Raw genomic sequence first — 26,789 nt, 5'->3', positions numbered from 1 at the left:
TCAGAAAATGCAGACAAACGGGACCTTATAGGCGAATACAGCTTTCCCTAGATAATTACCATATGGACTTTTAGGTTTTAGTAATTATCTTTATGCAACTACATATTGTAGTTTTAAAATACATGTCAACATGTTGAAAAGTTATGGGAAGAAAACGGCTATTTGTATAGCTAGTGCGGGCTTCATCTGTCTGCTGCTGCTGCTGGTTGTCGCGCAGCTCCACCGAGTCCAGGTGAAAGACGTGCCCAGCGAGGACGAGGTCGGGACGCGCTCTCTCCAGAGCCTGGACGATGGAGTTCAGGGGGAGGAGAATCACAACTCTGAGCCGCAAGCCAAGAAAGGATTTTCTGCCTATTTTTCCAAGTTATCTCGGGGACGGAGAGAGGTGGAGAAGCCTGCATTGTCCGCTGGGTCGGGGACAGAGGCGACTCCCGCTGAGGACATCAGAGCAGATGACATCTTCATCGCTGTCAAGACCACAAAGAAGTTCCACCAGTCTCGACTCAATCTTCTCCTCGATACCTGGATCTCAAGAAACATAAAGCAGGTGAGCACGAATACACGATTATGATGATTTGATTTATTGCTATTTATATGATAGGCCTACACAACTGAATTTAACTTATTGGCAGGCAGTTGGCACATTTCATGTCAAACATGCAACACGTGAACGCAGTAGCCCCATAGAAATATAATTTAGTATGATTACTCATAAGTTATAGGCCAACAACACAAATGTTGCTCTTTTACTAGTGCAGTGTTGGTCTGACCACCTGGATGGTAACTGCTCAGGCTACTGTGGCTCGTTCCCCCCACTGGCACCGCGATGCCCAAACGACCCTCTTAATTATGCTCAGTTTCTTAGACTCTGTCACTTTTTATTCTGCCTTGAGTGATGCCCCTGAGAACGCGGGGAGGGCGAAGTTTCAGGACTCCCAGCCCCCCTCCCCTCTATTATCCGCCTCTTTTGGGTGTCCCCGTGAATGCCTCGGTGCAATGGATGCCCCACGGCCGCGGCTCCAGCTCTGTCCCCCTTCCAGCGCTAACAAAGCGTCTTTCTGAAGGGCGAAGAAAGGCTTTCCCAGCTCCTTGTCTCATTCTCTCCATGGGAACGGGGGAGCCGCGTCTGGGTCAAGCCAGCGAAGGATGGGAAAACGGGGGCTTCGGTAAGGGGATGCCTGGGACAAAGGAGAGCATCTATAGGGAAGTCTGCGCCGGGAGAAGCACGCTGGGTATGAAAATGGGACCCTGAGAACCAAGCGCTTTTTAAGAGCGCACACAAAGGCGCGCACGGGCACAGCAGAGGAGGAAACAGGAGGCAGTCAAAGTGATTTTTACCCAGCACTCCGAGTTGTCACGCATAGTTTCCAAAAGTCCGTTAAATTCGCTTCGGGCACGATCACAGACTTTCTTTATGAGGGTTTCTTTCCCAAACACCACTGTTCCGTGCGATAGACATCTGACGCTGGTTAGATGAGCGCTCTCTCCCTCCCTCTCGCTTTGCACTGTTATGAAGAGGAGGTGGGCTGAGTTGAATGTACTACCATGAAAACTGCTCTGAACACCTAAGAATGAGCAGCATTCGTTTGTCACACACACACATTACGAACCATGCCCTAAACACACGAGGGGAGGTTTCTGCATCCACACCTGCCCGATGGGACCACTATTAAATCTTTCCCACCACCATCAGCCCAGGTTCAAGCTGAAGACAGGCTCTGACCCGGCCGTTTGCAGTAACAGTGGACCCGGCCATAGCGGGTGTGAGTGAACCTGTCTGTGAGAGGAACAGCAGGCTTAGTCAGGCAGCTGGTGGGAGGCTCGGCAGACACAAAGACCGAGCCGGACCCACAATACCAGAGGGAGTTCCTGGAGGAGGCCGGCCAGGTGGCCAGGAGCGGGAACAAAGGACCGCCCTCTAACGCACGCTCGATATTCCCACCGTAGAAAGTACACACGGACAGACACGGTTCTCAGGGTGGGATTCCCAGCAGAGGGAACACCTGCGAAGCTAGATCCTGCACGTTCTCAAGGGGGTTGATTTCTATTTAAAACCCCTGTTGCCACCAAGGTCAAGATCCAGATTCTTCTATTCGTCACATGCAATGTGCAGTGTAGTCTACAGTCACAGTTATGTTACTTCGAGGCTGTGCTCGGTCCGGATAAACAGAACTGGACCATGATCACTGCTGCGTGTGGCCCTGGTAATCCCGAGGACTGGTTCAGGGCTCTGAGTGAAATCTCTCACGGGTTGAGAGCGTCTCACGCCAGATCCGCCCGTAACACGACCGTTCCCAGAGGCTGTATACATGTAAACAGACCCAGGCTGTGATTACTGTGTTGACACAATGTGCCTGTGAATTATGGACAGCGCTATAATAGAGTTTTGATGAACATGGAGCAAGTCAGCCTCTTTTTACAGTTGGATAATTATTTAGCAGGTTTTCTCTCAGAGGAATTATAGGAAGTGAAATGCACAATTTATGAGTCAGTGGTGTTAAAAAACTATTTTTTATCGTTGAGTTTTCTCTTGTGCATTCTTGTCTACAATGTGTTATTGTGCAGGATTGTTAATCTACTGTGTCTCTGTTTCCGGCGTTTCACCATACTTCCCCCCTGGAACAATACCGCTTCCCTAGAGAGAAGCTTCTAGACAATGAGGACTAAACCACTGGGCTGCGGTCCTCAGTGACCCGCAGAAAATGACCAGTCACTGTTGCCTCACAAACAGTTTATTTTTCAGTATCGGACTGCACACATCCCCGTCCATCAGACTTGAACTGACACTTTGCTGGTGTCCAGGACAGCTGGCAGGGACATCTTTGTTGTGTGTGGCGCGCATTCCACCTCTAGATCCCATTCATTAGCCAGCGGTGCCACAATGAGGGTGTTTGTGTGGCTGACCGTTGGAGGGGTACTTGGCTCCGTGCTGGAGTTAATCAAATAGCTCTTCACAGTATGGAGGAATTAGCCTGCATGTGTACAGCTGCTCAGGACAGTGCTGTTCTGTAGGGTGGGCCTACTCTATCCATAGTGACACTGGGCCAAAGGACAGATAAAGAGAGAGAGAGGGGGGAGGGAGAGAGGGGGGGGGGGGGGGGGGGGGAGAGAGAGGATGGTGGTGAGGGGTGGAGGCAGGCCAGGCAGTAGGTGGTTGTTGATAGAGGGGGGGGTCAGAGAGAGAGGGAGGGAGAGAGAGAGAGGGAGGGAGAGGGAGAGAGGGAAGGAGAGAGAGGAGGGGTGGAGGCAGGCCAGGCAGTAGGTGGTTGTTGATAGAGGGAGGGGGGCCGTCGTGCCCTTCCTTCCCGGGGATGTGGAGACAGCCATCCAGGCACCACGCTCTGCAGTTCTCCCCCCAGACGGGGCCGAGCCAGGGCTTCCTGCGGTGAGGAGCGCCCCCCCCCCCCCACACACACACACACACCCTCTCTCTCCTCTCTGTGGTCGAGACACAGAGCAGTAAAAATCCGATTTTACGTCCACACTTCTCCTCAATAGCAGACTAGTTATTTATGCGATGGGGTAGGAATCAGTATTCCACATGGGTAGAGGTATTCTTGAATGTTGCAGTTAAAGAGGGGAGAGACAAAGCAGCCCCCCCCCCCCCCGGTCTCTCTTTAGTCCCCCCCCCCCTCCCTTCCCGCGGGTCTCTCTTTAGTTAACTGGTGCAGCTGTATGCAAATGCAGGCAAACATATTTAGAATTTACCAGCCGAGACTTTCCCCAGCATGAAAACAGCCAGCATTGTTCTATTGAGTGTGAGGCAGGGGAGGGGGAGGGGGGGTGGTGGTGAAGTGGGGGTGAATGGCCACACACAGATTTCGATTTACTAATCAGCAGAACCCACCCCCCCCCCCGCCCTCCGGCTCCCCCTCGTCTCTGTCAGTGCCCAGGCCGGCGGGCCAGGCAGCTGCCCGGGTGATTAGGCCGTCTATTGAGTGAAGTTTAAAGCAAACAGCGCCAGTCTCTGATCCCTTCACCAGCGAAACCGCCATCCTGCCCTAAACACACACAGGCCCAAGGCCCCGAGCATCGCCCAACATCTGCTCAGAGTTTGTTCCGCAAACCTATCAAATTGGCTTTGGCCGGCAGTGCTGGAGGGTGGAAAACGGGCCTTGCGAAAGAATTCAACGTTTTTGTTGTTTGCCGTTCAGATACTGATCACACAAATTACTGTTGCGGTTGCGTTGGGGGCGTTGGGGGTAATCAGTTAGAGGGAGGGTGGGTTGGTTGTCATAAAGTGTTCCAAGTGCACACAGACAGCAGAGGAGGAGGGGGGGGGGGGCGACCCCAGGCGAGGCAGCGTGACCCGGCGTGTTGGGACACGTGGCGGAGATAAGGGAGCGTGGCATTGGGCGGCAGGTGCTCTCTCACCTGGGGGGGGAGTAAACAGCAGCGGCGGAGCCAAGGCCACAGGCGGGGCATGGTGGGGGGGGGGGGGGGCTGCCATCACCAGAGCTCTGTCTGAGACGCCCTGCCCAACACCTGCTCAGCCCAGCCCAGCCCATAGACACACACTCCTAATCCACCAGCGCTCTTTACAGGGTGCCACTCGGGACGCCCTTTTGTTGTTACACAAAACAAGAGCCTGCAGCTCGGCCTGACAAGTTAAAGCCCGTAAAAACAGGGCGCACAAAAGAGCTCCCTAACATCTCTAACTGTATTCAACTGGTTGAAATAAGGGAGCGGGGTGGGTCTAGAGGAATGGAGTGTTTGGGGCTTGGTGTGTGTGTGTGTGTGTGAGTGCGTGCGAGTCAGTGTGTGTGTGTGTGTGTCGGCACAGTCTGCCTTTCTCTTTGTTCTATGTCTGGGATGCTTGGGAGAGCTGCACAGTTGCCATGGAGAGGGAAACGGGGGACACAAGGGCGGTCTTAGATCTGGCTGGTTTAACTCTGGGGGACTGACCACGCTGGGCTGGACAGACGCTGGACTGACCAGGACCTGCGTAGTCCTGAGGAATGTTGCTGATTGCGTGACCACTTGAGAAAGGGGCTCTAATTTCATGTATTTCACGATCAAGTGAACCGATTCATTCAACAATGATTCTTCTCTTTTCGCAGACGTACATTTTCACGGATGGAGAGGATGAGGAGCTGAAGAAGAAAATTGGTGAGTTTTGGAGTTGAAAGTTTTATCTGAAGAGATTATTAAGAAAGGTCTAGATTTTTTTTATGTTGTGAGAAACCAAGTCTGTTAATCCCCATGGAAATGGCCGCCCTGGGCTCCTGGGGTTTGTAGTCCTAGTGGCAGATGGTGCTGAGTGGAAGAGGCTGTTTTGCTCCAGTTAGCCAGTAAGGTCTGATCACCTCTTCTCTTCCTGTTGCTACAGGGAGCCACGCCATCAACACCAACTGCTCGGCTGCTCACAGTCGCCAGGCGCTCTCCTGCAAGATGGCCGTCGAGTACGACAAGTTTATAGAGTCCGGGAAAAAGTATGTGTTTCCAACTGCCGGTTTCACTCAGAATGCCTTGTTGAATTGTGCGTAGGATTTCATAATGATAGTATTGCTCGTATGGATATCAAGCTACAACAATATTATTCTCCTTCTTAGGTGGTTCTGTCATGTGGACGATGACAACTATGTGAACGTTGGGACGCTGGTGAAGCTGCTGTCCCAGTACCCCCACACCCAGGACATGTACCTGGGCAAGCCCAGCCTGGACCGGCCCATCGAGGCCACTGAGAGGCTCGGGGACAACAAGATGGTGGGGGAACAATTAGATATCTATTCTTGCACTTTGCCTTCAGCACTAGATTTTGCTTTTAGTCACTTGTTTTAGAAAGGAGATGCACTTGTGAGTTCTGGCAAGTAGTAGTACATTGGCTTTTCCTACATAAATGCAATTATTGTAATTCGCTTTGGATAAAAGCGTCTGCTAAATGACTGTAATGTACTGTAATGTTTTACACCTGAGACCCTGGTGCTCACCTTGTGTATCTACCATGTTTTCAGTATTGCCTTGTCCAGATAAAAGCTTTGGATTTGGATAAAAGCGTCTGCTAAATGACTGTAATGTAATGGATGAACCTTCTCTCACCCAGCTCATTTGAGATGCCTCAGTTGGGTCAGTAACCATTTCCTTAACATCCTCTCTCTCTGTGATTTTAGAGACCGGTCAACTTCTGGTTTGCTACGGGGGGAGCGGGTTTCTGCGTGAGTCGAGGTCTGGCGCTGAAGATGAGCCCTTGGGCCAGGTGAGATAGTAGACTTGCGCAACCACAACAACAACAACAACCATAACCAGCCCTTAGGTTGTGTTCCACTGTGCGGACGGCCGTTGACCGTGCTCTCTCTCTCCTCTCGTGACCTCAGCGGCGGTCATTTCATGAACACTGCAGAGAAAATCCGCCTGCCTGATGACTGCACCGTTGGCTACATCATCGAGTCGGTGCTGGGGGTTCCTCTGACCCGAAGCAACCTGTTCCACTCCCACCTGGAGAACCTGCAACAGGTGTCCAGAACTGAACTTCACAAACAGGTGAGTGCATGTGTGTGTGTGTGTGTCTGTGTCTATCTGACCATATATTGAGAAGCATCATAGTTTATTAATTTACCAGTGGTGCTAACTATCTACTGTATCTCTGCTGTCCTTTTCAGATCACATTGAGTTATGGGATGTTTGAGAACAAGAGGAACATCATTAATATGAAAGGGGCTTTTCCTGTGGAGGAGGACCCATCCAGGTAAGAGACGAGATCATCTCACTGGGGTCCGGCCGCGTACCCCCGTCCTCTGGAATAGAGCTCCTTAGCAAAATAAAAATAGTAACGTCTTTCACAACAGTGAATCTAACCTCCCTGCTTCTCTCTCTGCCTGTTTGTGTTCTCAGGTTCAGGTCTGTTCACTGTCTTCTCTACCCAGACACCCCCTGGTGCCCTCCGCAGGTTGCCTAGGGTGACCGGCCCCTCTCGTATCCTCGTCCCCGGGGCCTCGGTATCTGAAAGGCCCTCGGGGACCCGTGTTTGGTATTGGACCGTGATGTCACTGTGTTTTTGCCACAGTGACACGCGGCCTCTGATAGTTTTTCCAGGCTGCTGTGCGGCCCCCCCCCCTCGGGACACTCCCCTTCCTGTCTGGTGCCTGAACTTCCTGTCGCGGTTATGGGCGGAGCAGCCCGGCGCTGGGTGGGAGGAGCTTCCAGTGTTGAGCTTTGTAGGGAATCACGTGTGCTCTGTGTTGTAAATGTTGCTTGTAAATGTATTTGCAATTCTCATAGAATGTATTCTTATATTCAAGCCTTTTGCAGCTTTACATTCATTATTTGCTGAATTTCATAGTTGTTTGCCTTATTGTTCATTTCCTTTCAGAATCTTGAAAGCCGTTCAGTGTGATGTTTATGGGTCAGTAGGAAACACATGAGTGTTTATGGGTCAGTAGGAAACACATGAGAACTCTAGAAATTGGGGGGAAATATTTTAATTTTGGGTTCTTGTTTTTAAGTTGTTCCCTTTGTTCATTTATCTCAAAAGACTCCGGACAAAATCAGTGATGTGAAGATATTTTATCTGCTTTTTGTTATGGTTATGTCAGTGTTATGATTTGAGCTGGCAATTGGCAGTTTTTCAAATGTACTCTCGGGTCAGGTTGTCTAACCTGAGGTATGTTGGGATGAAGCACTTTCCCCTCGTGTTGAAATGAATGAATTAATAGATTTTACGTCCACTGACGTGTTCCACAGCTGTGTCAAAGCCAAGTGATGTAACAATTTAACCCCAAATATGCCAATATCTCTAGGATCTATTGTATTTAAAAACATTCCTTGTATTTGATACAGTCAGGGAAACTAATATATATAGTGGAGATATTGAATTAATGTTACAATCAACTGCTGATTTGCTTGAAGATATTGTTGTTAAAAAATTGCACAGCTGGGTTTCAAATGAAGTGTTGCTTGCTCTTGTAAAGTAGTTTAATGCTCTTTAACCATTTGGACCTCGTCCACTGAGAGCGGATGACTTGTCTTGAATACTCTCACACCCACTAAAATCAGTTTGTTATGTTTCCACTAGTCCACAGGAGACCCATAGTTTGAATCAATGACAGATGAAATTAGAATAATGACTCATGTAACAGGTGCTCTCAGATACTTTTTGCACAACATAGATTATTGGAGAGCCATGTATTCTATTTTATTTGACTCTTATCAGTGTGAATGCTGCCAATGTGCTCATGTAATCATGCTGCAGTAGAATCCCACAGGCTAAATAGTCGCTGTGGGTTTGAACGCTTTACAAGAGCAAGAACAGTGTTTAACAGAGGTGTTATCAATCTGTTCCTCACCCATATTGGGTATGATTGTATATCTTATTATAAAGCAGTAGTTATGTACTGTGCCTTTGTTTAAATGCTGTATTTGTATAATGATGTTTAGAATGTAGAAATGCATTTTCCCATGTGGTTTACACATGCTTTTGATGACGTTGAAATGATTTTGTACTGCTTTAACTTGTGCTAATGGCTGTCATTTATCCTCCAGTATCTGGATGGTTGAAATGGTCAACTCAAATATTTGCTTCTCAGGGATTATGGTCTGATCCTGAAATTATTACCACAGGAACCATTGTAGTGCGCAAACTTCAGCTTCTGAATAAAGTTGCATAACCACTGAGAAACATTACATATTTGGTTTGTATTTTATTTAGTACATTTACATTTAGTGCATGAACTGTATTTTGATGTACCTCAACATGGTTTCAATGGTGATCATAAACAGTTCCATTTCCATACTCACTGACATGCACTTTTAGATAAAGAGCGTAGAATCCCACTTTTTGCATTATTCAAAAAAATCAGTATAAATTAAAAGGGTTCAATACTTTCCTCCAAAGTGTTTTGGTAAACCCAGTTGCCTGTGGGGTCGGAGGTCGGCGCGGGTCCAGGGTTTAAGCTGCGCTGCTTAATAACGCCCACACTTAAAAGCGTCAGCTTGCTCAGACCGTGTTTGTTATTCTACCACAGAGAGTATGGGAAAGGACATTGTTGCAATAGCAAAGCCTTTGAGAAAATAAACCACAGCGTGGACCAGTGATAGCCTAGTGTGGAACAATCCTTTTTCAATTAAAGTCATAATCACATGTGACATGTCATTAGTCGGATGGGGATGCTACTTTTCCTCACACACACACACACACACACACACACACACACACACACACACACACACACACACACACACACACACACACCCAAAGGCTTGCATGTGTAGGATGATGGAGGAGATTCTATGTAGCTCACAGAGCTGAATGAAACGTAGCCTAGTTGAGTCTCATCTGATCGGTATGGAAGAGCATTAGGGCCAACAACTTTGTTTATTATTTTTTTAAGCTTCTGAGTTTAAAGTCAGAATTTCTGAGTTTAAAGTCAGAATTTCTGAGAAAAAAAGTCAGAAATAACTTCTGAGATTAAAGTCAGAATTTCTGAGATTAAAGTAAGAATTTCTGAGAAAAAAACTGAATTTCTGAGAAAAAAAAGTCAGAAATAACTTCTGAGAAAAAAGTCAGCTGTTGGCCCTAATGCTCTTCCGTAGATCGGAGACACTGGGCCCGGTAATCGAGAGCATCTGTCTCTCCGTCGCTGCAGTCGTAGACAGATTCAAAGCAAACTGAGATCACGTTACCTCACACCCATCTGGCTTATTATTCATGTAAAACCTTTGTTTTCTGTGGTGAGAAATCAAACTGCTCTTGATCCGGACATATCAGTGTTATTATGAGGGTACATCCGCGACTTACCACTTAATCGTACAAGAGTTTATATACTTTAGCCGTTTCGCTCTTGTTCCCATGGGTGCAGTGCCAGTTGAGGGATCTCCCACTTCCTCTGAAGATGAGTGGAGAATGACGCGGCCCAACCAGCAGTCGGCCTGGGAACATGGGATTAGGTTACGGGTTGAATTGCTTTAACATGCCTGTGTTACATGCCCCCCCATTTCAAACCTCTATAAAGGTTTTGGGGGCAGTTGCCATTTCATGTGTCACTAGAGAACAGAGTAGAGACATGTATTATGACTGATGTCTCTTTGAAACTCAGCTTCACACACATTACAAACTTTTCCCACTACATCTCACCAGCCCAAAGCTATGATTATGGTTTGCGGTCTGGATGTTTTCTCTGCTAATTTGTCTCACATGTACGCCAGGATAAGGGATCATTGACGGCCACTCAGATTGGTGAACATCTACACGCATATGGTTTTCCAAATGAACAAATGTGAGTGAGTCAGAATATTTGAGTGGTTGGTGAAAAGCTGTGCCAGAGACTAAAAGCCCTGAGCGCATGTGAGACAGCAGGTGAGGGATAACCGACAAACATCTATCTTGTTATCACAGCGAAGCCACAGGAAGCTGCACGCGCCAGCCGCCCCGACGCTACTACCTCCTGACATCCGGCCAACTGCGTGGGTTGTTGAGGCTGATTACTAATGATAAAGATTTGAACAGGAGCCAAAATGTCTACTAAAATGCAGCTGGCATTAGTGCTCATAGACGGTGATGTTCCCCCTCCACAGCGATGCCAGTTAAACTGAAATGACTATTCTTACCGTACTTGTGAACAAATCCCGATGTGTCTCGCCTGCCACCCCTTTAATGACAGCCAGCAGTAGGAACTCCCATCAGGTTAGGGTTAGGGTTAGGGTTGACCCCCAGTGCAACATGTACTTGCAGCTTGTATATTTGCTTTGACGGGTTCCACTTCACAGGGAACAGAGAGTCTGTTTGCTTAGCTTTTTCCCAGACAGTCAATTTTGTCTCATAACCAGATTCTACTTGAGGTTGTGTACGATAGAGCCATTAAACTTCAGTGTTGGATGATAATAAACAACAAAATAATTGTAAATCCTACAATGTGTATACAGTACAAAAGACAGTTGCCTTTCCCTCCAAAGCATGTTTTTAAATCTTGAGGACTAAGACTTTTCATTATGACTTACATTGACTCATTTGCTGATAAACTGTTTTGGCCTGGAAACTGTTCTCATGTTTTGTCAGTTGAGTGAGAATGGAAGCAGGTCTGGTGAGCGTGATGCAGTTCTGGTGAGCGTGATGCAGGGTGTTTATGTGGTGGGGCTGAAACCGTCTGTATCCTGCTGATTACTAAACACACACCTACGTGTTTCTTTTTACACCTCATGGCCCACTGTTGTTTCAAATGTGTCAAATTCTACACCAACACTAGAATAGATCATTTAACATTTAACACGTAAAAAGCTAAAAGGCCTGAATTGGCTGCGTTTTGCAACTCTGTGTAATCTCTATTTATTTGTAAATGAATTATAATGGCTTGTTAAAAGACTGCATGTGCTCCAGGCGTTCCTGTAGCACACCATCATAAATCTACAAGATAAATGGAGATTATGGCGAGGTAGTAGGGATTAAACCAGTCTCTGGGAGATGGTGAATCCTGGCACCAGGGCCCAAATCTAGTGAGGTATGGCCGGCCTCCAGCGAGGACCAACTGCCAGAGCCTGACATTCCACAGAGCGCTGGGGATTAGGGAGACGGAGGTGACTTGCACACTGTCACCAGGGCTTTCCTCGCTATATCAGCCAGTCTCCAATTAACAGGCCGTGTTGTCTGTGGGATTAGTGTTGGCGGAGTGGTCCTCCAGCACCAGTGGGAGCCTTCGCAGCAACTGGCCGAGTCCTAATCCTCCCCAACATGTGCTCTACAGGCTCTGGAACAGGGAGTTCACCATCATCTACGTATCATATATCGGAACAACAAAGGCGGGAACTTTCAGTGTTGCCGTACTTGCAAAGGCATTGTCCTGGAATTAAGATATCCTCCCCTTTGAGAGGTGCCCCAGCTAGGTTGAAAGAGGGCCAGCTCATCTTTAACTGGTCCACAATCATGTGCTCAGGTGCTTGGCCTTGAGTCTTCTCACATTATGGTGACTCAAAATAGGACTTCCGCATTTGTGACATTTGTAACAGTTTTAACTATTAGTAGTACTAGAAACGCCTTCATACAGACATTTGTGTAATTTACTGTACATTAATCAGCAAGCAATCATAGTAGCAATGACACTCTACCAATCCTGAAATCAGTCAAATACGGCCATATATTCAGTCATAAAGACATGAAAGGAGTGATCTTGATACTCATTGAACTCCTTCCGCACCTGAGTCGGTGGCCCAGAAGCAGCCATTGTTGCTCACTTGTCTTTAATGAAAACACCAAAAGGGCAAGTTGGAAAGTATTTGCATTGGATGCAAAGCAGATGCAAATGGAAGCACTTCTCTAGGCCAGAAGAAGAAGATATGACTCCAGATCTGAGCCACCTGCCAACATACTCTACTCTACCATACTCTACTCTACCATACTCTACTCTACCATACTCTACCATACTCTACTCTACCATACTCTACTCTACCATACTCTACTCTACCATACTCTACTGTAGATCTACAGTCAAATACGCTTGTGCTATTTGATTTCAGAGCCAATGCAAATATCTTGCCAACGAAAATGTGTTATGGATGCTTCACATCCAAAATATGTACAGTATCTTCCAAATCAATCTCAATTTCAAACGTATTAACTCAGTTATGGCTAAGAATCTTTATACCAGGATACAAATGACCTTTCCTAGAACAATATCCTTTTCTATAAATACAATTTCTACTTGTTTTTTATGAGTGAGGTGGAAACATGCTAGACCTTGTTACACCCCTGTTACCATGGAGATGGAGGGGAACCGGAGGATCATGACATTATTTGAGCAAGGCTGTAGAGCAGAGGAAGAGGATACGCTTGTGACCGTCGTAAAACGCCAGAATACTGAAGGCAGGAACTGCCATTGTGAGTGGGAGGAGTTTATAGAGGAGCTAAAAGTGAACACTTGTTCTGAAATGACTTGTTTTCCACACAGCTATGGAGTAAAAGGTGAAGGGGGGGGGGGGGGGGCAACAAGTCAACCCCCTCCGATCCGTCACTGGGTGTCTGCGCCCCCTGACTGGGGAGAGGAAAGGAGCCACTGGGGTGTGAATAACAGGGACACACACATCCAGGATACAGCTGCCTGTCTTTTGAGTCCTGCCACAAAGGAGACAAGCTCTACGCCCTGTCTCCTTGACTCCCAGCACCCTCCCCCACGCCCTGTCTCCTCGACTCCCAGCACCCTCCCTCACGCCCTGTCTCCTTGACTCCCAGCACCCTCCCTCACGCCCTGTCTCCTTGACTCCCAGCACCCTCCCTCACGCCCTGTCTCCTTGACTCCCAGCACCCTCCCCCACGCCCTGTCTCCTTGACTCCTCCCCCACGCCCGGTCGCACAATCGAGCCTGGCTGGAGTCCCTACAGGAGCCAGGAAACACAGATGAGCACAGGCCTGCTTCTACTGCTCTCTAGAGTCAGACCTGCTTCTACTGCTCACTAGAGTCAGGCCTGCTTCTACTGCTCTCTAGAGTCAGACCTGCTTCTACTGCTCACTAGAGTCAGGCCTGCTTCTACTGCTCACTAGTCAGGCCTGCTTCTACTGCTCACTAGTCAGGCCTGCTTCTACTGCTCACTAGAGTCAGGCCTGCTTCTACTGCTCACTAGAGTCAGGCCTGCTTCTACTGCTCACTAGAGTCAGGCCTGCTTCTACTGCTCACTAGAGTCAGGCCTGCTTCTACTGCTCCCTTCTCTAGAGTCAGGCCTGCTTCTACTGCTCACCTCTCTAGAGTCAGGCCTGCTTCTACTGCTCACCTCTCTAGAGTCAGGCCTGCTTCTACTGCTCCCTTCTCTAGTCAGGCCTGCTGATTGATGCCCATGCTGGAGAAGCAAGAGAAGAGCACACAGGGCAGTCTCAGCTCAATATGAACCCTTTCCTCCTTACAGAGAAAAAAAAAACTCATGCAGCTGCTCGGAATTGAAGAGAGTCCAGGGTTAGAATCCTCCGGAGAGAGGGAGCCGTGGCACTGGCCCCTGGCGTTTGCCCCTGGCGCTGGCCCCTGGCGCTGGCCCCTGGCGTTGGCCCCTGGCTGCGCGCCCGGACAGACACAGGAAGTGTGCGCCGAGGGTCAGAGGGCCCTGGCACCATGGCCACCCTGCTATTCAACCCTCCATCTCAAAGCATTAGCGATGCATTCCTTCAGTCCAACAATGGAGAGTAACTCAATTTCCTCCAGTGTGAGGCTGGGCGAGATGAACGTCCGGAGCGTTTACCAGAACCCGGCTGGCTCATCGGGCAAAACTAAATACTGCTCACACACAGTGGTGCTTGTTTCTTTCATTTTTAGTTTTACTGTCACTGAGAAGAGCAGAGAACCTGTATTCATTCGTCTTATCCACCAAAACCATTATTATAATATACTATCAAATAAAAATATAGTAGTTAATTAATTTAGCTTACAAAGTACATATGTAAATATATAGTAAATATGGTAAATCTAATGATTCCTAGTGCTGTGTTGTGCAGGGGTAGACAGGGTTAAGCCCCGCCCCTCAACCCCCAGGGTAGACAGGGTTAAGCCCCGCCCCTCAGCCCCCAGGGTAGACAGGGTTAAGCTCCGCCGCTCAACCCCCCAGGGTAGACGGGGTTAAGCCCCGCCCCTCAACCTCCCAGGGTAGTCGGGGTTAAGCTCCGCCCCTCAACCCCCCAGGGTAGATGGAGTTAAGCCCCGCCCCTCAACCCCCCAGGGTAGATGGGGTTAAGCCCCGCCCCTCAACCCCCCAGGGTAGACGGGGTTAAGCCCCGCCCCTCAACCCCCCAGGGTAGATGGGGTTAAGCCCCGCCCCTCAACCCCCCAGGGTAGACAGGGTTAAGCCCCGCCCCTCAACCTCCCAGGGTAGACGGGGTTAAGCCCCGCCCCTCAACCTCCCAGGGTAGACGGGGTTAAGCCCCGCCCCTCAACCCCCCAGGGTAGACGGGGTTAAGCCCCGCCCCTCAACCCCCCAGGGTAGATGGGGTTAAGCCCCGCCCCTCAACCCCCCAGGGTAGACAGGGTTAAGCCCCGCCCCTCAACCCCCCAGGGTAGACGGGGTTAAGCCCCGCCCCTCAACCCCCCAGGGTAGACGGGGTTAAGCCCCGCCCCTCAACCCCCCAGGGTAGATGGGGTTAAGCCCTGCCCCTCAACCCCCCAGGATAGACGGCCAGTCTGGGCAGCAGCTGGCTGGCCGTCCACAGGAAGAGACAATATGAGACTTCTGGCCCGATGGTGACTCCGACCGCTCATCTGCACTCAACCCAGAGGTCAAACACAACACAGTCTTTCTCCTCCGAGACACATCCTCGTCTATGCCCCTGTAGCATTATGAGCATGATACAAAATACTAAATACCCCTCAAATAAACGTATCATAATAAAATACAAAATACTGGTGAATAAAGGTGAATATTGAACTATAAAAAAAGTTCTCGTTGAGCTTTAAATAAAATGTTCAAGTCAGTCTTCAACAGTTAAGATTGGTTTATTTCAAAACACTGAGTTCAAGCTCAATAAAATCACAGGTTTAACATGTACAATATTTTAGTTATTGCAAAAAAAAAAGTATATATACACACAGGTGCATCTCAGAAAATGTGAATATTGTGGAAAGTTCATTATTTTCCGTAATTCAATTCAAAAAGTGAAACTTTCATAGATTATAGATTCATTACACATGTAGTGAAATATTTCAAGGCTGATTGCCTCCATGTTGCTCCACGCTGATGCAGTCATCTGTGCAAAAGGAGCCCCCACCAAGTATTGAGTGTATAAATGAACATGCTGAACATACTGTACAATCATAAAGATTAAAACAAAAAAGGCTTGAATTATTTCACTTTGTGTAATGGATCTAGAATACAGGAAAGTTTCACTTTTTTTGAATTAAATTACGGAAAATAATGTACTTTTTCACAATATTCAAATTTTCTGAGACGGACCTGTATATAAAAACAATGAGTAAACTACAGTGAAATTGTATCAAAACAAATCAATGCAAAACCCAAACTATTTACTGTATTCACATAAAATAAACAAACACTGTGCGAGAGGACCTAACATGCAATAAAAGCTAATGCCAAACAAATGGAAAATTATGATTTAAAATTTAAGCAAAATGAAATTGCTTAGACTATGAGATTAAAGGAAAACTCAATTTCACCATTTTTTTTTCTTCATTCCCAAACATGTTATAGTATATACATTGGGCTTGCATAACAATATTAACAAAGAGAATATGACTACTCAAAAACAGTAAATGGCATCACTATAATAAATGGTCTTGAAAACAGCATACGTGTGTATGATTTTAAAATGTAGGGCTCATTTCCTCATTTGATTGCTCAAGCAACCCAGTGCTGTGAACCGTACAGTCAGGCCTAAGTGAAGAAGACATTGAAAAATAGAGATTGTAAAAGGTAAGGTGTTGTGTTTGGTTATTGGCACAGTCTGAAGAAACACCTCTCATACTGATCACAACGCACAACTAAGAGGAGCCAAGAGAAACAGCAGTAGTACAAACAAGATCTCCCTCCTCGTTCAGGGGTCAAGGGTCATCATGCTTCAGGAGGGAAGGACAGGATGCCTCATGACAGGGAAGTGGTCAGATCGGCCCTTACATCACCATCTTCAATTCCACCCCTGGGACAACTACCATCTCACTCTTCTATTTCTAAACACAGATCAAATTGTATTCTATCCCTCCTTTGGGGACATGGTGATGAAATGACCCCTCCTCCCAGTGAGCGTCTCCAGACTGTGGGCAGGTCTGGGGGAGACTTGACCCTTCCCCGATTCACAGAGGAACAAGGCAAACACGCTGACCACTACACAGAGGAACACCTACACTACCACATCTGCTAAATAGAGAACAGCACTGCAAACGACTCAGACAGATTTAAAGAAGGTGTTGTCATGGTAGAGGGTCACATGGTTCCCTCCTCTGGGGTTCAGCCTCTATGTGGTCAGGAGCCCGTGCTCGGCCAGACGTACAAAGGTTTGTGCTTCCATCAGTACAAAAAAAAGCAAGTGTCCTTCTCCTGTCTGAATAGTCTTCAATCACTCGGGGTGGGGAGGGGGGGGGAGTGTTGAATTGTGGGCAATATGTTTATCTCACTCACCACTGATCACATTATTCCTAGAGTAAATGTTGGCAGTCCTGATCAGAGCCAGAGTGGTGTTCAGAGCCAGAGTGGTGTTCAGAGCCAGTGGTGTTCAGAGCCAGAGTGGTGTTCAGAGCCAGAGTGGTGTTCAGAGCCAGAGTGGTGTTCAGTGGGAGGACATTGAGTCTGAGCACCTCTTCACTCCACCTCATCCAAGAGCACACGCCAGAATAGCAAACCAGTTCCAGCTTCACAGCAAGCTCGGAGTCTGCTCTCTCAAGCTCAGTCTGCTCTTCCAAGCTCAGTCTGCTCTCTCAAGCTCAGTCTGCTCTTCCAAGCTCAGAGTCTGCTCTCTCAAGCTCAGTCTGCTCTTTCATGTGGACTAGCGGCGCGTCCCTCCAGTAGCGATCACTCCTCACAGAAACAGCTGCCACAAGCAGGGAGGAATGGGAGAAGAGTCACAAGGTTCCCCGTCACTTCCAGTCACAGACGTGTAAGACTTATGCAACTATAGATACAGTAACTGGTCCCACACATAGTCAAACTCATTGAAGACAAATTCTATAACGAGAACATTTCCATCACGGTAGCCTGTCAGCCTGTTGTGTAGCTGAACTGATATGTCAAAGTCACATGGACTCTTCTAATAATGGAAAACAAGACAGATGTTCCTGGCGTTCCCAGACCCGGCGGTCTGCTGGCCGCTTCCCGTCCTTCAGAGAGGGAGATTACATGAGATCTGAGGCACTGGACCGTCAGCAGGGAACATGAGGAATGACAGAGTTCTGGATGTTATCAGGAAGAAATGTTGGCGTGACCGTATTGTTGAGGTACAACCAATCCTTGAGGAACAGTGCTTCTTAGAGCACACGCTGCGATTACACACGTACATATGTGACGCGCGTCTGTCCATCGGAGTGACTTGTGTGTCCGTACGTAGCAGGAGATTTAAACCAATCGGGAGCAGCCAATGGCGTTGCACACCAGTAGAGGTCAGTGGTGCTCATAAGCTTCACCACCTGGGTGTGATTTGTTTTGTTTAAGACTGAGATGGAGCCGTGGGTTCCCTGGCCTTTCCACAGCTTTGTGTAAAGGCATGTTCTCACTCTCTCCTCACAATGAAAGTACAGTACATACAAACATATTTAATGAACCCACAATCCATCCTAATCAGAGCTAGCCTAGCTGTTCTATGAGCACTTCCAGAGTCCTCAATGCTTATGCTCACCAATTGTTCAATAGGACTTCGAAGGAACCCATTGTTGCAACTTAAAAGTTAATGTTTAAAAAGAAAATAGTTCTTAACTTAAAAATTAAAAAAAGAAAGAAATTAAATCTAGCCTACATACAATGAACCCTGCCCATTGCCTGCACATGTAAACTATCTGTGCTGCATTTACTGCATTAGAAATAGTGGTTTGGCAGTGGCTGGTAGATTGAGGACATCTCCTTCATACCATGTCAAACAGATGGAGAACCCAACGGTGACGGACAATAACAAAATCACAAGCTCATAAAACAAGTGCTGACACATTACGATGTCCAAGATGGCAGCTGGTGGACTGGGCAGAGGGAAGAGCCTAGCTGAAGTCCTTCATTAAAAGCCCATAGTCTTCCCTGTCCACATGTAGAGGATATTCCAGCTCTAGGACCCAGCGCCGGAGGGAGGTGGAGCAGGGACTCTCCAGCACCCATAGGAGCTGGAGTCACTGGTCACATGACTGTGGGAACAGCCTCCTCCTCCACCGGGGTGTGTGGCTGAGACCAGCCATCTGCTCCATTCATGATGACAGCACTATTTAAAGTATGTGATGGGTCTTATGTCCTGTTTCAACTCTTGCTATCAAGCACACATCAAAGATATATGGTTCTCTGTTTGAAGACGCTGGAGGACTGGGCCTGTGTTGAGGATAAAAGCGGGTCTGGGCGGTGGTTTGGATGGGGGGGGGGGGGGGTGGGTGACGTCGCTGAGGGGGGTCTTGGAGGATGAGTGGTTCCAGGCGGCTCGACTGTGGATCAGCCCCCGTGGGGGCTAGTGTGGTGGGGGGTTGTTGGAATCGGGCCGGCTGTTGGCCAGGTACTTGGCCCTCATGCTGGAGGTGTACTGAGGAGACAAAGAGAAAAGGAGGCTTTAATAAAACGGAATGGAATCAGGCCATGGTTACATCATATACATCAGCACCATACTGATATATACTCAGCATTACTAATGAGTGTAGACCTAAGTGCAGACTAAAGAAATCACACAGCAACAGCCAGGGTGTGGCTGAGGTCTGGAGAAGCTCCATGCACCACTGATGGTCAAACTAACAGAAACACACTGGACAGCGCAAATAAACACTGATAGTTAAATCCTGTTTTTTTTCTTCTTCTCACAACCAAAGATAATGCTCTCTCCATGCGGGTTGGCTAAATGCCATTTTAAATGCAGCATAATGTACAGCCTAATGTGATGAAGTTTATTTTGAATACCGCACTGCATCTCTGTGTTGCAGCCAGGGTTACATTTTGACAGCAAATTTTGATTTAGTTTTAGTCATACAGTCTTTTGATTCAAATAGCCTACAATTTAGTTTTAGTCATATTTTAGTCATCTGAATGGTTTTAGTTTTAGTCTAATTTTAGTTGACTAAATAGCATTAATATTTTAGTCGACTAAATCTACGGTAGATTTAGTCGATTAAAATAGAATGGGTTTAGTTAAAGTATATAATGCATTATTTAACCATTTCTCTAGAATTTCCAAACTCATATACAGTACTCTTGAGGAAACATCTATTAATCTGATGGACAAAGCTACTGAAATACATTTCTATGCGCTCTCCTTGCCTGTGTTGCTCTCTCCTGGCCTGTGTTGCTCTCTCCTGGCCTGTGTTGCTCTCTCCCTGCCTGTGTTACTCTCTCCTGGCCTGTGTTGCTCTCTCCTGGCCTGTGTTACTCTCTCCTGGCCTGTGTTACTCTCTCCTGGCCTGTGTTGCTCTCTCCTTGCCTGTGTTACTCTCTCCTTGCCTGTGTTGCTCTCTCCTGGCCTGTGTTGCTCTCTCCTGGCCTGTGTTGCTCTCTCCTGGCCTGTGTAGCTCTCTCCCTGCCTGTGTTGCTCTCTCCCTGCCTGTGTTGCTCTCTCCTGGCCTGTGTTGCTCTCTCCTGGCCTGTGTTGCTCTCTCCTGGCCTGTGTTGCTCTCTCCTTGCCTGTGTTGCTCTCTCCTTGCCTGTGTTGCTCTCTCCTTGCCTGTGTTGCTCTCTCCTGGCCTGTGTTGCTCTCTCCTTGCCTGTGTTGCTCTCTCCTTGCCTGTGTTACTCTCTCCTGGCCTGTGTTGCTCTCTCCTTGCCTGTGTTGCTCTCTCCCTGCCTGTGTTGCTCTCTCCTGGCCTGTGTTGCTCTCTCCTGGCCTGTGTTGCTCTCTCCTTGCCTGTGTTACTCTCTCCTGGCCTGTGTTGCTCTCTCCTTGCCTGTGTTACTCTCTCCTTGCCTGTGTTGCTCTCTCCTTGCCTGTGTTACTCTCTCCCTGTGTTGCTCTCTCCTGGCCTGTGTTGCTCTCTCTCCTGGCCTGTGTTGCTCTCTCCTTGCCTGTGTTACTCTCTCCCTGTGTTGCTCTCTCCTTGCCTGTGTTGCTCTCTCCTTGCCTGTGTTACTCTCTTCTTGCCTGTGTTACTCTCTCCTTGCCTGTGTTACTCTCTCCTTGCCTGTGTTACTCTCTCCTTGCCTGTGTTACTCTCTCCTGGCCTGTGTTACTCTCTCCTGGCCTGTGTTGCTCTCTCCTGGCCTGTGTTGCTCTCTCCTGGCCTGTGTTGCTCTCTCCTGGCCTGTGTTGCTCTCTCCTGGCCTGTGTTGCTCTCTCCTTGCCTGTGTTGCTCTCTCCTGTGTTACTCTCTCCTTGCCTGTGTTGCTCTCTCCTGTGTTACTCTCTCCTTGCCTGTGTTGCTCTCTCCCTGCCTGTGTTGCTCTCTCCTGGCCTGTGTTGCTCTCTCCTGGCCTGTGTTACTCTCTCCTTGCCTGTGTTGCTCTCTCCCTGCCTGTGTTGCTCTCTCCTTGCCTGTGTTGCTCTCTCCTGGCCTGTGTTGCTCTCTCCTTGCCTGTGTTGCTCTCTCCCTGCCTGTGTTGCTCTCTCCTGGCCTGTGTTACTCTCTCCTGGCCTGTGTTACTCTCTCCTGGCCTGTGTTGCTCTCTCCTGGCCTGTGTTGCTCTCTCCTGGCCTGTGTTACTCTCTCCCTGCCTGTGTTGCTCTCTCCTTGCCTGTGTTCTGAGATTCATGGAAATCTCAGCATTCTGATTGGCTCTCTTCCCAAATCGTTCCTCCCTCGCAATTTTGTCTAGTTTTTATTTGTTGACGAAAAAGTCAATAGATTTCCTCATTGTTTGTCATAAATTCGTTTTTGTCTTGTGACGATAACTAAATAAAGGTCGTTGACTAATAATTTTCGTCATAGTTTTCGTCAACGAAATGAACACTAGTTGAAATGAACCCTGGTTGAATGAATCCTAGTTAAATGAACCCTGGTTAAATGAACTCTGGTTAAATGAACCCTGGTTGAACGAACCCTGGTTGAACTGAACCCTGGTTGAACTAAACCCTGGTTGAATGAACCCTGGTTGAATGAACCCTGGTTGAACTGAACCCTGGTTGAATGAACCCTGGTTGAACTGAACCCTGGTTGAACTGAACCCTGGTTGAATGAACCCTGGTTGAATGAACCCTGGTTGAATGAACCCTGGTTGAATGAACCCTGGTTGAATGAACCCTGGTTGAACTGAACCCTGGTTGAATGGAACCCTGGTTGAATGAACCCTGGTTGAACTGAACCCTGGTTGAACTGAACCCTGGTTGAATGAACCCTGGTTGAATGAACCCTGGTTGAATGAACCCTGGTTGAACTGAACCCTGGTTGAACTGAACCCTGGTTGAATGAACCCTGGTTGAATGAACCCTGGTTGAATGAACCCTGGTTGAATGAACCCTGGTTGAATGAACCCTGGTTGAACTGAACCCTGGTTGAATGAACCCTGGTTGAACTGAACCCTGGTTGAATGAACCCTGGTTGAACTGAACCCTGGTTGAATGAACCCTGGTTGCAGCCGTCAGGACATCTGCTGGGCGGTGAAGAGCAGCAGAAGCTCGTGCTCAGAATATCACCCTACCCCTACCCCTAACCCACCCTACCCCTAACCCACCCTACCCCTACCCCTACCCCTAACCCACCCTACCCCTACCCCCTACCCCTAACCCACCCTACCCCTAACCCACCCTACCCCTACCCCTACCCCTAACCCACCCTACCCCTAACCCTACCCCTAACCCACCCTACCCCTACCCCCTAACCCTACCCCTAACCCACCCTACCCCACCCTACCCCCTAACCCTACCCCCTAACCCTACCCCTAACCCACCCTACCCCTACCCCTAACCCACCCTACCCCTACCCCCTAACCCTACCCCTAACCCTAACCCATCACCCACAACACGACTCACCCAGGTCGGCTTTTCCATCAACGACTAAATCATGCAGCCGATGTATTTTGTTTAACAAAGTTCTTCTCTCTCTGTGGTAAATGCTGGAATACACCTTTATAATAATAATAAAACCCCGATTTAACCCTGAAATAATAGCAAAGTAAATTACAAAATATAGCCTATTTCCTGATAATACAAAATTTATTTAGACTTACCATTCATTGACAAAATGATTACATTGACCCTAATGCTGTTTTTGTAGGCCAGGGATGGGATTTTACCCCCCATCAAAAGTAGCTCTGACTGAAAACACAACTTCACAGACCTCACTGGACTGAGCTGGTTCACATCTCTAAACAATAACATGTGTTTGTTGCAAACGGGAGGCAAACAGGATCACATGCATTCAGTCCATCTCCTGAGAAAAACACTACACAACTAGACAATATAGCTGCAGAAATTAATACAAGTTTAATGTGAGGTATTTTACTGTATATTCATAAAAACTATAACTCTTAATTTGACCGTTGCACTATGAAGGTTCTATGAAGGTTCTATGAAGGTTCCTAGCTGTGTTGATCTACTGTACTTCACGTTATCATCACAGGGCAACTTCTTTAACTCATATATATTAAATTGTTATTTTTCCAAGTAAGACATGATCCCATTCCACTAACATCAATCTCTAGCTCTCAAAGTAGGTTCACTGAGGTGGAGATTAGTGCACTGTGCCATCTTGTCTAGTTACCGTGGATACTAGACAATCTCAAAGCCAAGTAGAAAGTGAAACAAGGACAGAAGACTAAAAGAGTTAGACACAAAAACACGAGTTAGAAATCTGAATGCATGACAACTACCCAGACTTCCAACTGAAGAGAGACCACTCCTACTGTGCTACAATATACCGTCCTATTTTTAAAAAGTATGTTCCACTCTTTTACAGAGTATGGTCACTCTCTCTACATCACCAAAACCAAAACCAAACCAGCTTTAAAACCTCAACAGTCCTGGAGCGGAAGACTTCACAGCTGGGAGAGAACTGGGACAGCGTGCTCCCCTGGGCTAGGGGGACAGACGTGGGACAGACGTGGGACAGCGTGCTCCCCTGGGCTAGGGGGACAGACGTGGGACAGCGTGCTCCCCTGGGCTAGGGGGACAGACGTGGGACAGCGTGCTCCCCTGGGCTAGGGGGACAGACGAGGGACAGCATGCTCCCCTGGGCTAGGGGGACAGACGTGGGACAGCATGCTCCCCTGGGCTAGGGGGACAGACGTGGGACAGCATGCTCCCCTGGGCTAGGGGGACAGACGTGGGACAGCATGCTCCCCTGGGCTAGGGGGACAGACGAGGGACAGCATGCTCCCCTGGGCTAGGGGGACAGACGTGGGACAGCGTGCTCCCCTGGGCTAGGGGGACAGACGTGGGACAGCGTGCTCCCCTGGGCTAGGGGGACAGACGAGGGACAGCGTGCTCCCCTGGGCTAGGGGGACAGACGAGGGACAGCATGCTCCCCTGGGCTAGGGGGACAGACGAGGGACAGACATGGGACAGCGTGCTCCCCTGGGCTAGGGGGACAGACGTGGGACAGCGTGCTCCCCTGGGCTAGGGGGACAGAATGCGCCCCTGGACTAGGGGGACAGACAAGGGACAGCGTGCTCCCCTGGGCTAGGGGGACAGAATGCGCCCCTGGACTAGGGGGACAGACAAGGGACAGCGTGCTCCCCTGGGCTAGGGGGACAGACGAGGGACAGACATGGGACAGCGTGCTCCCCTGGGCTAGGGGGACAGACGAGGGACAGACGTGGGACAGCGTGCTCCCCTGGGCTAGGGGGACAGACATGGGACAGCGTGCTCCCCTGGGCTAGGGGGACAGACATGGGACAGCGTGCTCCCCTGGGCTAGGGGGACAGATGTAAGGGAGGAGTCATCACGCCAGCAAGACACGGAGGGTTGAGGGAGGTATTGCTGGTGTTGGGGGCAGCAGCGCTGGGTCAGAGGGTCACAGAGGCCAGTGGGTAGGGGGAGGTGTTGGGGGCAGCAGCGCTGGGTCAGAGGGTCACAGAGGCTGGTGGGTAGGGGGAGGTGTTGCGGGCAGCAGCGCTGGGTCAGGGGTCACAGAGGCCAGTGGGTAGGGGGAGGTGTTGGGGGCAGCAGCGCTGGGTCAGGGGTCACAGAGGCCAGTGGGTAGGGGGAGGTGTTGGGGGCAGCAGCGCTGGGTCAGAGGGTCACAGAGGCCGGTGGGTAGGGGGAGGTGTTGGGGGCAGCAGCGCTGGGTCAGGGGGAGGTGTTGGGGGCAGCAGCGCTGGGTCAGGGGGGGGTGTTGGGGGCAGCAGCGCTGGGTCAGGGGGAGGTGTTGGGGGCAGCAGCGCTGGGTCAGGGGGAGGTGTTGGGGGCAGCAGCGCTGGGTCAGGGGGGGGTGTTGGGGGCAGCAGCGCTGGGTCAGGGGGAGGTGTTGGGGCATGTTCTGTACCTGGTAGCATAGTGGACGAGGTTACCAAAACGATCTGGAACTTGCAGAGGGCTTTAGCTGCCAGCTGTGACGGCTGTTACTGTCCATGGCAGTCAAATACAACTGTGTGGGTTTGCAGGAAAGAAAATAACCACAAGAGAGAGTAGAGAGAGATACACAGAGCAGGGGGGGGGGTCTAGGGCGGGGCTCAGGATGGGCGGAAGGGGACCAATCACAGTCACAGAGGAACTGAGGTCCAATCACGACACACAACCGATCAGGACTAGTCCTACTGATGCTTAAGTGTCTAGCTCTTTTATCCAACTACATCGAGCTGACGAACGGTCCAAAAGAAAGAGTCCTAACTCAGTCAGTCTGAATAAGTCAGACATTATTTCCACATCTCTCTCTGTGGTCAGGAATTCCAAGGACCAGCTAACAACAAAGTACCACTGTAATAAAGACATGAGTCTGGTTCAAGATGGCCGACTGTTTACTTCCGAGGAGTATGAAAGATCCTCAGTAGCCTGTTTACTGAGGGAACGCTGAACGACAGAAAGAATAAAGGGACAAATGGAAACTGACAGCTTGTGTGAAACGAGACGAGCAGGAAGCGATGCCGTCTCTTAACTACACACAGTCAATGAAAACCAGTCATTCATCAAAAGTAGGCTTGGTCTTGTTGACATGGAACACAGCAAGACAGATACAGAGAGAGACGGATCTAAAACTACAACAGTCGTTTTTCGTACAACACGTTGTCACGGCAACTCAGTAAGTGTGAAGGCTGCCACCATCATCATCATCCTCATCATCATCCTCATCATCATCATCATCATCATCATAACCCCTCCCTCACTCAAGGCTGCCGAATGACCCGGAGGAGTTCTGCGGATCGGGGGATGTGTGTGTGTATGTGTGTGTGTATGTGTGTGTGTGTGTGTTGTGTGTGTGTGTGTGTTCGGACTGTCTGTGCACGGGAGAGCGGACACCTACCGAGGGAGGGGGGGACTCTCGGCCAATCAGAGGAGTGTTCTCACAGCGTGGGTTCTGGAAGTTGGCATTCTGGGTCCTGCGCAGGGAAACCAAACAGAGTGAGGTGAGATGAAGGGGGGGGTTAGGGTCCATGTGTGTTCAGGATACACATCAAGCACTGAGGGCCCATGGTGCCCTGAACACGCCACATTAACACACATGAGCCCCTGCTTCCACATCCTTACTGAGGTCCTCTTTGCTCACGCAAACACACAGATCACACCATCCCATGGCTGAATAGCAACACCTCCCAAACCACCCCCCTCCCCCACCCCCCAACCCCCACCCCCTAATCCTCCATTCATACGGCTGATGTCCTTGGGTTTCAAAGGAGCCACAGCTGGAGAGAAACAGCTGCAACTGTCCGTCTGGAACCCGACCCTCTCTGGGCGGGCGGAGCTCCTCTCCGGGGTCCCCTAAATGCGCTGGTCAGAGGCGGAGCCCCGCGCCTCACGTGGGGTCCTGGATTCCTCCCAGCAGCCCCCCTCAGCCTTTCCGACGCCATCTCAGAGGCCGACCAGAAACACATCACAACATCACCACCTGGCGCCCGGCGGTGGTGTGTGTGTCGGGGGGAGGGGGCGGGGCGTGGACGTACATGTACTCGGTGACGGGCACGTTGCTGACGGTGTGCGGGAGGGGGCGGGGCGTGGACGTACATGTACTCGGTGACGGGCGCGTTGCTGACGGTGTGCGGGAGGGGGCGGGGCGTGGACCTACATGTACTCGGTGACGGGCGCGTTGCTGACGGTGTGCGCGGCGGCCGGGATGCTGCTCTCGCTGCCGTAGCTGCTGCCACAGCTGTACAGACTGGGCATGTGCACCCGGTACAGACTGTCTGGGTTC

At 49.3% G+C, this 26,789-nt stretch overlaps 2 protein-coding genes across 2 annotated transcripts in view; one reads left to right on the top strand and one right to left on the bottom strand.

Moving 5' to 3' along the window:
- Positions 1-23: 23 nt before the first annotated feature.
- On the top strand, positions 24-8,567 carry lfng (LFNG O-fucosylpeptide 3-beta-N-acetylglucosaminyltransferase). Its single transcript, XM_084448956.1, has 8 exons — positions 24-547; positions 5,061-5,109; positions 5,330-5,432; positions 5,553-5,706; positions 6,111-6,196; positions 6,315-6,480; positions 6,600-6,685; positions 6,832-8,567. The coding sequence occupies exons 1-8, from the start codon at positions 131-133 to the stop codon at positions 6,893-6,895; spliced, it is 1,125 nt and encodes a 374-aa protein (XP_084305082.1). The 5' UTR covers positions 24-130; the 3' UTR covers positions 6,896-8,567.
- Positions 8,568-15,426: 6,859 nt separating this feature from the next.
- The window catches only part of ttyh3a (tweety family member 3a), a 44,676-nt gene continuing 33,313 nt past the window's right edge, over positions 15,427-26,789 (bottom strand). Inside the window, exons 12-14 of the mRNA XM_084448303.1 lie at positions 26,664-26,777; positions 25,905-25,980; positions 15,427-19,114 (exon numbers count right to left, since the gene is read on the bottom strand). Coding sequence (XP_084304429.1) covers positions 19,043-19,114; positions 25,905-25,980; positions 26,664-26,777 — 262 coding nt within the window. The 3' untranslated portion in view covers positions 15,427-19,042. The remainder of the gene's footprint in view (positions 19,115-25,904; positions 25,981-26,663; positions 26,778-26,789) is intronic.

The sequence above is a fragment of the Borostomias antarcticus genome (assembly GCF_949987555.1).
Source record: "Borostomias antarcticus genome assembly, chromosome: 14".
Taxonomy (NCBI): Eukaryota; Metazoa; Chordata; class Actinopteri; order Stomiiformes; family Stomiidae; genus Borostomias; species Borostomias antarcticus.
This window is presented reverse-complemented; position numbering and strand designations above follow the sequence as displayed.